Source organism: Protomyctophum parallelum (genome assembly GCF_964188405.1).
Source record: "Protomyctophum parallelum genome assembly, chromosome: 9".
Taxonomy (NCBI): Eukaryota; Metazoa; Chordata; class Actinopteri; order Myctophiformes; family Myctophidae; genus Protomyctophum; species Protomyctophum parallelum.
Window position 1 is genome coordinate 29,895,053 of NC_139706.1, and position 11,529 is coordinate 29,906,581.

General features: G+C 43.0%; 1 protein-coding gene across 3 annotated transcripts in view; it reads right to left on the reverse strand.

Moving 5' to 3' along the window:
* The window catches only part of usp2a (ubiquitin specific peptidase 2a), a 53,937-nt gene that overhangs the window by 38,703 nt on the left and 3,705 nt on the right, over positions 1-11,529 (reverse strand). For all 3 annotated transcript variants that reach the window (XM_083773490.1, XM_083773491.1, XM_083773489.1), the window contains exon 3: positions 1,972-2,825. In XM_083773490.1, the coding sequence (XP_083629616.1) occupies positions 1,972-2,763 (792 nt within the window). In that variant the 5' untranslated portion in view covers positions 2,764-2,825. The remainder of the gene's footprint in view (positions 1-1,971; positions 2,826-11,529) is intronic.

Here is an 11,529-nt window from a genome sequence, read left to right on the forward strand (position 1 = left end):
ACAGACACTAGTTGTATAAGAAGAGAGGACGTGTGTTTTGTATGTTGCATCATGGCTGCATCACAACAGGCAGCAGGGTTATGAACTCATTCCTCTTTTGTGCTCTATTTCATGATTCAAAGAAGTAACTAAATGTGTGCCAAATCTGCAAAAAAATGCTTTCCACTAGCTTTCTTCACAAATTCATTTGTGAAGAAAGCAACATGTGTGTGTGTGTGTGTGTGTGTGTGTGTGTGTGTGTGTGTGTGTGTGTGTGTGTGTGTGTGTGTGTGTGTGTGTGCGTGCGTGCGCATCTGTGATTTGAAGTTGATTACTAGTGACCAAAGGAAAAGCACACTGTTGTACAGTAGCTCTGTTTCTGAACAAATTCTTCCCAAAGTATTAATTCTTGTTCCCTGATCTGTACTGCCCTCCTAATGCACAATTCCTCCCCATCCCATCTACCTTTTACTCTTCACTGGTGTACTGTAAGCGTTCAGTGGGGCTAATCCCGATGGGAAGTGGGTCAATTCACTCTCTGACCTCCATACAGGAACTATAGGGTCATTAATACTCGGGACAGAGTGCAGTTTAGTGGCCCACAGACCTGGCCCATCAGAGCCTAGCCTCCCTTTGAGAGGTGTTGCAACTTGCAAGGGGTCAGGTGTCCAATACTGAACTATGCTCATTTGTCACACAAGTATAGGCGAAGCGAGGGACAGCTTGCACACATTAGAATAAGAACCTTTGGCCTGGACAAATAGCATCAATTCCATTCTAAAAGCAAACGCAAAAACAACACTATGAAACGTTGAATTCTTAAACCGATACACAAAAGAGAGGTGAGTCACTGTGTGAGGGCATCTGTAATCCAGTGAAAAATAATTTAAACAACAGCACCCCCATCTGGGAATAGAAAGTCATTTCACTGACTACAGAGGTGCATGGGTAGTAGCCTCCTCTGTAGCCAGACAATATCACTCTGCCGGGGGCAATTTGTTTTGCAATGGCAGCGAGGCTACATGGGTAGGGTAGTGCTCATACAGAAATTAAACAAGTGTTTACTTTATATTATTAAAATAAAGAATGGGGAGGACCCATGTCAATCCTCCATGAGTCCTCTGTCTGTCAAGCACATACATATGACTCCTGAATGGTATAGTCATATACCAGTTCTTAATTCTTAATCTTTCAAAACAAGCTGCACAAACAAGCTGCACAAGATTACACAGTAAAATCCTCAGTGTATGTATGTATGTATCACTTCTCCCACTTGTTAAAACAACCTCCACTTGTTAAAAGGTTTTTGCACATCTAGATAGAATGTCTCTGTGACAGATGTGTAGGCAAGGCACACAATGAACAACAGAGAACAGTAAAGATCACCCTCATGTATCATCATACAGCATCATACATCACATTCTGTGGTAAGCCTATCACATCATCCCAAATGTCATTCCGGGCCCGGCCAATCACTTTTAGCGTCTTCACTTTTATCTTCATGTACTTTGCTCAGCCTAGGGGGTGATCAGCCAATGTTTGTGTTCACACAAACCCCCAAAGCTTGGCATAGGAGGGGCTAGCTCAAAAATACCTGCACACTGCAAGACTTGCACATTACAGGGGCCATCTCACCATTATTTATATGTGGGAAAGTTTGCTCCTGCACCATGCTAGTCGGGCATGTGTGGGTATTTTGAGGGGCGCTAGCCCCTCCGATGTCCAGCTTTGAGGGTACAAACAGTACAAACATTGTGTTAACACAAACATTGAATGCCATTGACAATGAATGGCCAGCTTTGAGTGTTTGTGTAAACACAAACATTGAACACAAACATTTAAGACGAAGGTGATGAAGCAAATTCTGATTGGCCCCTCACTTCACACAGGTGTGATTTTTACTTTTCTTTGTTGTTAAAATCAACAGCCAAAGGTTGCATTGTGACTTGTGAGTTTGGCTTGGTGTCTGTGTCTGAGTGGAAATCCTCTTACCGTGGAGTCCCTGGTGGGAGAGCTGGAGTGTCCATTGCTGCTTGCCTCCCGTGATGAAGAGGAGTTTAACCTGCTGCTGCTGCTGTTGCTGCTGCTAAAGGCATCATGGGTGGAGCTTCGTGAAAGGGCCTCCTGAGTGGAGCTCCGTGACAGACCTGTGCTGCCCAGGCGAGAACTGCTGCTAGTGTAGGAGTCGGCCACTTCGGTGGCCCGGCTGCGATAGCTCCTCAGGGCACTGCTGGAGGAAGAGGAGGAGGAGGACGACGGTTCAGAGAGGCCCAGGCCAGACAGGTCCCTGCTCAGGTCGCTCTGGGACACAGACTTGCGTCGGAGTGAGATACTAGAAGCCGCCGGCGAGGAGGAGAGGTAGCTAGGGTGGGCTGAGGAAGAGGACGAGGAGGAAGAGTAAGAACTGTAGCTGGAGTAGGCCGAGCCCCCGCTAAGCCCTGATCCTAGGTAGCCCTTGATGGGGGTGCGGCTCAGACTCTCGCTGCGGCGGCTGCTGATGCTGCTGCTGCTGCTGCCAAGGATGTCGGTGCGAGGGACAGTCCGGCCTCGGTCTCGGTCCGGCTCCGACGAGGTGCTGTAGTTGCGGGCACGGGCTGCGGAGCCGCTCAGGTAGCTGGAGGAAGAGTAGCCCGAGGAAGAAGACGAAGCGGGCGACTTATAGGAGGACAGCTTGTCCCGCTCATAGGAGCTGAGGCCCGGCGTCAGGGAGGAGCCATAGGAGCTGTAGTGGCTGGTGTAGGAGGAGCCGGTGTAGCGCTTGGCTGTGGAGGAGACGCGGGACATGGTACTGCTGCTGGGTTCTGCTCAGCCACCGGAGAGGGACAGCCTCTGGAAGAACACATCGACTGCAGGAGGAACAGACATGAGCTCAGTATGAGTTCAACAAAGGAATCAGTAAATAAGTGTGATTTATACGTTGTAGTATAATGGTGTTGCTTAACGAAAATAGGTGATCTACTAGCTTGTGCACCGTTGTATTATCGCCCCACAACACCATCATACTGTATAAATTAAGCATTACAGTATATTATGACTTATGAGTACAGTACACAGTACATTGTTTTCTCATTTCTTATTATTGCGACTGAATGTCGCGCTTACTATGAAAACGTGCATCTCCCGTCCGTTAGTTGGTCACCCACGTCTCCATATGGTATTGGAGACACTTAGATCTCCATAAATGGATCTGACCTCACTTAATATCACGTAATCACGTAATATCAGGGAGACCATCATCATCATCATCAAACCCTCTACACTCAAGACATGCTATACATGGCCATGAACCCTGGCAATGGCCATGAAACCTGACCGTTTTTCATTGTGCATTCTTTGGTCAAAGTTGATCCCATGCCAAAGCGACAGCACTCGCCCAGCAGTCTGCCGTCACCCAGGCGGATGCGTGCATGCGCTGATCTGCCCCAGCAGCGGACCTGAGCTGTTCTGACATTCCCTATGTTGATTCTCCCCCACCCGTCCTTCCTGTTCTGACATTCCATATGTTGATCTGACCTCATCAAACCCTGTACACTCAAGACACGCTCCATATATGGCCAGTACAAAATTCATTCAATATGTTGAGTTGATCTGACCCCCCATGCCAAAGCGCCAGCGCTCGCCCAGCAGTCTGCCGTCACCCAGGCGAATGCGTGTACGTGACATCGCAAAAAACGTTAGTGACTAACATTTGTTTCAATTATGGAAATTTACAGTAAATAAAGCGGCAGTGTCAGATTGGAGCAGTATTATTCTTGTTTTAGGAAGAACAGGACACTTAATATTGTTATTGACTATTAGAAATATGTAATTTATTTTGTTATAAATATCCACAGGTTGACAAACAAGGCATAGCTAATGTTCTGAACACTTTATTTTATTTTAAAGAAAATGTTTTCTACCTTTATTTGATAGTATACAGTAGACTGGCAGGAAATGGGTAGAGAGATGGGGAGTGTCACGCAACAAAGGTCGTCGGGATCAGGTTTTGAACCCGCGACACTCTGTCAGAGCAGCCTAGGTGCCCCAAACAACTACAACACCCGTCCGGGCCATGGACACTTTTATTTTATGTTGTGAAAAAGTCCATAGACATTCTTCCTAGAAATACCTTGCTTGTTTACAAACATTCAAACATTCTGATCAGGTCTATAGAATGCCAAAGAGCAGATAATGTTCTGCTCACGCGCCTGTCTTGTTGTAATTAGTTCTGAGCCTGTTTTCAATGGCAACAAAACGCACGCTACTTCTTCTTCACATCCTCATTCCATTGTAGTCTCTGACTACATATTATGGACAGAAAGGTGATGCTACTGGGGTACTAGGAAATGCCCATAAGTCAGACATCCTGTTAGTCAGACCTGCTTGGCCGGTTAAGACTCACCCGTGCTGCGGGTTAAAAACTACCTGTGGCTCCCGACGTGCGTGGTGGTTTAAAACTAATCTGTGATGCATGCGTGTTAAAAATTACCTGTGTGGCTAACCCCAATCAAACCCACAATGGACGATTGGCATGGAATAGTCCTCGATATTTTCAAAATGGAACAATTGACAAACATCCTAATAACTAGACTAGACAATTTCTACCAAATTTGGAACAACTGGATAGTGCACATTGGCCCTCTTTGTAGAAAATGTTTAAGACACCCTTCCTCCTCTCATGGTCGAAGTCCAAAGCTGTTTTGTTTTCGTTCCCCTCAGCAATAATGTAAATACTTTCGTTTATTTGGTTGTTGTTTTTTTGTCTTTGTCTTTTTCTATTTCTTTTTCTGCCCACTCTTTCTTCTTTTTCTCCTTCTGAAATGTACAATCTGAAGCGATATTGCCCTGTTGCCCCTGTTAAGTGTGGACTTGATGTCATATGTAGTCCATATGAAGAAAGAGAGGATTATACAGAGACATTTGAGATGGAGCCACTTGGAGGGGGGATGAGGGGGGAGGGAGGGAAGAGGGGTGAAAAAAGAATCCTGGGAATTGCACTTGAACCCTTGGTGACCCCATGGTCTTTCTTCTAGCACCACCCTTAGGCCAAAATGTCAATTTTTCACACAAGATATCTAGAAATCGAGTTGGGCTGATTAAGATACGGTGTTGTGATTGTCCATCCAGGCATTCAACACACCCAAATGAAATGTCTACCTGGGATGTTAGGAGCAGCATGAACTCAATGCAGCCATAGGCTATAACATGACACATGAGAAATTACACCAGCCATGTCATCAGTATTCTGTCCAGAGGAGAGAGCATTGGATCTCTGCCCACACAGCATCTCTAACACTAGCTCGCATGCCTAGTCTGACGCACACACGAAGCATGCATGGCTTGCTGATGTATCTGTGATGCACAGTGCATCATCTAAATAATACCAATCCTTTACATCCCTATACTGGGAATTGGCGCATGGAGGCCAAACCTACAGCTGTAGCAGTAATGGAATAATATTGTGTGTGGGACAAGTTACTTTAATATTCACTGAACTGTAGGACAATATGCAGAGGAAATGTGTAGTGGTTAAGAATAAAGATCCTCTGCCAGCATACAGTTTAAAAGAATCCCATGTGAGTCCTGTGGGTGCTATTTCCCTCTTCCCACTGATTCTCTATCAGATTTCTTATGGCTTGATAAATTAACTTTAAGTAGACTTAAAGTTATATACATTTTAAACAATTGTACAGATTATTCTGTCTCTTTCAAAAAGTGGACAAAGTCTACCGGTATATTTGTGGCAGTGTGGGAAATCAACACCAGCTACAAAGCCACATGCTGGCAGGTTTTGGCAGATGGCATTGCAGTTATGGAAGTGGTTCAAAAAAAGCCATTCGCTATCTTTCTTCCCCCCCCCCCCCTTTTTTTGCAGCAAGTGTGGCAGGGAGAGTAAAACCTACATGAGTTTCCTACATGACATCTTATACTGAAGAACTTTCTGTCTGCCCAACACCCATTATTTCTGTCTCTCTGTGTACAATGACATACATGTGATGTGTCCCAGACTCCCATGGCTGTAATGGGAGAGTTGAATGTTAGAGGTTAGGCTGCTGGCTAGTGAGGCACGCAGGCAGGCAGCACAGTCTATTCCTGTGTCGACTTATAGGCAGAGACAGGCTCTTGTTCACAACGCAGTGCAGAGTCTGAATAAATAAAAGTATCTAGTGTTGTTTATGCGTGTTAGGTTCAGTGGGGGAGGCTCCTATTTCTTTAATCTCTCTCTCCCCCATCCTCTCGCTCTCTCAGTTCCCTATCCTCTCTCAGTGTGCCTTCCCTTCCTATATGTTCCCTCTCTCCCAGTATCTCTACTTCTTAAAGTACCTCTGTTCACTGCTCCCTTCCTCTCTTAACATAGGTTAATCAATAATTCAAATATGGATGTGGAGTCGGCAGACAGGCAGGAGGCTGACCAAAACAAACTGCTCTGTACAGGCTGTGAAGCACCGCAGCAGGGTCTAATGCAGAGCTAGGCTAACAATATCAACAAACCTGCTACTGCCTTGAATGTATTTTCATGAGTCCAGGAAACACTGAGAAATCTAAATAAAATGTTATATTTTCATCTGACCACAGCAGTCATATGCTAGTCACATTGCTACATTAGAGTACCGGGGTATCTATACTTCATTCTGGGATAAAAATGAACAATTAACTTTTAGTGAAGGAGGAAGCGAGTTAATTCCCTACAGTACTGGATAGCATCTTGTCAGTACAATCAAGGAAGAAACTATTATGAAAAATGGACATGCCCTTTCAACTGGAAAGCAGTAAATTAGGGTCTCATTTATGCAGTGTTTTCAGAAGCTCTTGAAACTAGCAATGCCCAAGACAATGAACCAGAATGAATGTCTTGGAAAGTTATGATATTCATAATCCAAGATATATATAGCTAGACCTAAACCTAGTCTCTCTTTGACGATGGGTTCTCAGATTGCGGGAAACCTAGCCGGGGAAACCAAACATAATCGGAGATAATCTGGAGTGGACAGTGCAATATGTACAGTAAGCCATCACCAGAATCAGCTCTTATATCCTTACAAATTGAAGATATTGTTCATGTCCAGTCAATGGAAGTTGTAGGTCATGTGTAGCTTATAAACTCAGCAACAAAAGTTTGGAATTATACATAAAGTGTATTAGAAGTATCTTTCAGACTGTTCGTCAGACGTTCTCCATCACACTCGCACACACCCGTGTGCTAACATTTATGTTATGGGTCAATACATCATAATCATACTGTACTCGAGGGAAATTGCAACCACAGTCATTTATCAGAATTGCACCTTTTTTTTGTTATTGTGGTGATATTTCTCACACAAGATTTTTTTTTAAACAGCAGTTTTGAGATGAACAATAAGAACAGATCTTGTTTGTCTAATCTGCTTTCCCATTGTTTGATAGTGCAGCAAAACGACTAGAACTACTGCAGTCCTGGTTGTATGCTTCCACCAAACATGCCTGTCATATATGTTGTTCTTGTCTCCGTTTGTCTCAGAGTGTTTGTTCTTTTTTACTGCCTGTGCGAATAATGTGAGTCTAATTTCTGATTGATGATATACGGATATAAACAAAACTGATTTGACTTGATTTAGTTTAGCTTTGTTGTTCTTCAGAGAAAAGCAGACCATTAAGATGTCACAAGTTGAAATGTTGTTATAATTAGCATATGAATGATTAAGTTATTAAGTCACCAAATTCTAATTAGTTCTTGAGCCAAAGTGGACATTTGTTTTACAAATCTCGTTCACAAGACTGGGACGGACGGAGGGACGGACGGACAGACGGATGTCGGACGGACGGACGGATGTCGGATAGACAACATACAGTAATGCCTTTGGAGACATAAAATATTAATTTTACTAATGCTGAAGGGAGGCACTGAAGTGAGTGAATTGTTATGTTTTACACAAAACCTATTTCATACGATGGTAGTACGCAGTTAAAAAGGCCAATCTATTAGGTCACAACGCATCGCAGTGACACGTTGTGATCTTGTAGATCAGCTATTTTCACAGTTTTTGAAATGTATTGGAAAGAAATGGTGATTTATTTTTCCTCGAATGGCAAAATAGGGACACCCTGTTGAAAGTGGTTAACAATGTGCCTAGAAAATATGTCCTTTTCTAGCTTACTTCCTCAAATCTATTAATTTGAAATGAAAGAAACACAGGCTATTTAATTTCTGCAACACTGATTCACTGAATACTAGCTAAACGTCTTTCCCAGAAGGGTGTATGCTTGTACATCAGTCAGACTTTCAGAGTGCCTTGAATCCTGGACTACTGTTCACCATGCCTAAAACTGCCTAACTGACTTTATCTTCACATCTGTCTTCTTGTCAGAGGCCCAGTGTACAGCTTAATGAAACAAGCTTGGGCTAGCCTAGTGGGCAAACTATTAAAAAGGAAATGCAAACAAGAACGCATACCTGTTGGAGTAGCCTAACAATATGGATATGTATCCATGGAAACACACACCAAGGCTTGGTGTAGTCATGGATTCAGACCTGAATTTCAAAAGCCACATTAAGGCAATTACAAAGTCATCCTATTATTTAAAGGGCTATTTCAATTTCTAATAATAATATTTGGAATGACAACTGTAGGTTTATTAACATTGAATAGTTAAGGGCCAAATCACTATTCAGATCTATTGCTATGTTATGAACCATCCAGACCTCCTAGGTAATCTGGGACAGGTCATTTTCTGTCTCCAGAGTCTAAACTAAATGTGGAGAAGCAGCATTCAGTTTTATGCTCTACATATCTGGAACAAACTCCCAGAAAACTGCCATTCTGTTACATATTTCAGTTCTTTTAAAGCAATGCTGTTGCCTTTTAAAGAGGATTTTATTTTATTCTTATTTTCTATTCTCTTAACTCACTGAAAACTATTTTTATTGTATTCAAATGTCCTTTTATGTGTGTATCTTTTGCACTTATAGTCTTAATACTTTCCTAGTACTCACTTAATGTTTTGTGTATAGCTGATATATTGCCTTGTTGAAATGTGGGAGTACAAACCTACCATGCCTTGCATGCACACACAAACACACACATGCACGCACGCACGCACGCAGCGCACGCACACACACACACACACACACACACACACACACACACACACACACACACACACACACACACACACACACACACACTCTTGACTACCCTGCATTTTCAGCGTCCCTTGAGGTAATACCAACGGTAGTTACCATAGCTACTATGGCAACAAACAGCATTTTTTTGCCCACTACCAATGCAAAAAAGGCCTTCCTAGTAGTGTATTCCACCACAGCTTAGCCCTGTGTACTGCTGTCAGGGCTGTAGCCTGATGTCTACCTCCTTATATAACTAGAATAATTATATCTCAAATGTAACTTGTTGCTATGCAGCCTAGTTGATTATAAACAAATAATTAGAATATGTCCGCGCAGATACGTTGACATATCATTTGTTTTCATTATCCAAATAAAAGTTCTTCTTCGATTCTATTGATGGAATCAGTAATGGATAGAATAAACTCTCAGCAGTGAATTGACGGTTGTAGTCCTATTTAGAATGTTTTAGTGCAGCACTAAAGTCCACTATACATTTAACATACCGTAGTTTAATGTGTGTATCGGACTTCATCAGATTTATTACAGAACAGATTGTGCACTCATTTAATCCTCTCCCATTAGCGAAAACAGACAATCTGAAGTGTGTGCTACAGTCCTACGGATCAAACCGGGGTTAGGAGTGTGAGTGAGTGATGACGCAGCCTCCCACACTGACATACCCAGGGGTGACATTGCATGGGGAATGTACTGTACAATCAGCATGGACACACGGGGGTGCTTTAATGTGTGTTCCCTCCTGTATGAACACACACACACACACACACACACACACACACACACACACACGCACACACACGCACCTGTGTGTGTGTGTGTGTGTGTGTGTGTGGGGGGGGGGGGGGGGGGGGGGGTCCTGCGCTGCGACATGAAATGGGATGCTATTGCTCCAACTGGCCAAATACTTGGTGTGTGTGTGTGTGTGTGTGCACGCGTGGAGAAAGGGCATGAAGAAATGCTGTGCTGTTGTAAACTTGGGATACATTTAGTGTAGCTGAGTCAATGCTGTTTCAAGGCCTGAGTAGTGTGTTTTATACCAGTGATTACGTTCTGCTGCTGACTCCCTGCAGACAGAAACAAGGCTGACGATATCAAACAGAGGTAACTAAAAGTCTTTCTCTAGCAATACATTTGGCAAATGAGCTCTTAAACCATTATTAGTTCACACTTATTTTCTATCAATTACACACAAAACACACGTACCCATGAAGCCTTCATGGAGATTTTTTTGTTTTTGTCACAATCATGGGCCAATAATGTGATGACCGGCGGAAGAGTCTTCTACCAGAGACTCCACCGGTCATCAAATGATTGTCTTAGGAATGCGACAAAAAGAAAAACATCTCCATGGGGTGTGTGATTGATAGAAGGTAAGTTGTTTTTTGGGTAAACTACTCCTTTAACACCCTATACTAAGTTGACTGGAGGCCTCCTCCTGTTTTCTCTCTAAACTATAAATGTTGGCCGAAAACAGGTGATCAGCTGTTTTCGCTAAATAAACGCCCCAGAATAGGGAGGCTAGGGTTCTAATGACTGTTGTGTGAGGGAGGACTGGTATTATAGCAGCTTAATCTCATAATCCCAAACAGCTCAACTGACAATGTTGGGGAAGTTGTAAAGTGTGGTTATCCTCAACACAATGTGCACATTGGAGCCAGCATGGGAATTCGGGGGAAAGAAAACAGAAGGCTGCTCATAGTTGTTCACGTTGGGAATCAACATGTACATGTAGGCTATTACGAGAGCTCTGAGAGCTGGACTGTGTTTGGCCTGGTCTTACAGGCAGCTATATTTACCCTGAAATGTGAGCAGATAAGAGGCTGTTGGTGTCTGTGAGGGCCATACTGACGCCTCTGACATCCCTTTCTGCTGGACTCAAAAAGACAAATCTACTGCGGGTTTTCCAGGCTAATTCACAGTAGACAAAATATGTACTTGAGGCTATACTAAGTACTAAAATAAAACAATACATCACATTTCATCTAGTCTGCAGTGCAATAATTACTGGTCAACATCAACAATGAGGTGAATCTGCTGCTATAATGTAACTAGATAACTAACCGTCAGTCCTACGCAAGGAATCCAACAGTAATGTACTCAAGACCAGATCAAATTCAACTAGGTTGGCTGTTGTTTTTTCCACCTGATTACACCACAAAACACTGCTCACAGGCAGAAATGTACAATCTAACGGTACAATGAGGACAGAAGACAGCATTTCAAATATTTCATGCTCATTTTAAATTACATTCTGGAAATAATCACATTGGAAATATTCATCAAAACGTTGCTGTCGGGTGGAAACCTTGTATATCGAAAACGGTTCCTTTAAGCACTTGTTAGAATAGTGAAAATAGCAGATTTACAAGCTCACAACGCATCACGTTGCAATGCGTTGTAGATGCTATTTTCACTACTTTCATATGATAGTTGAAATGTGGAGATACTAG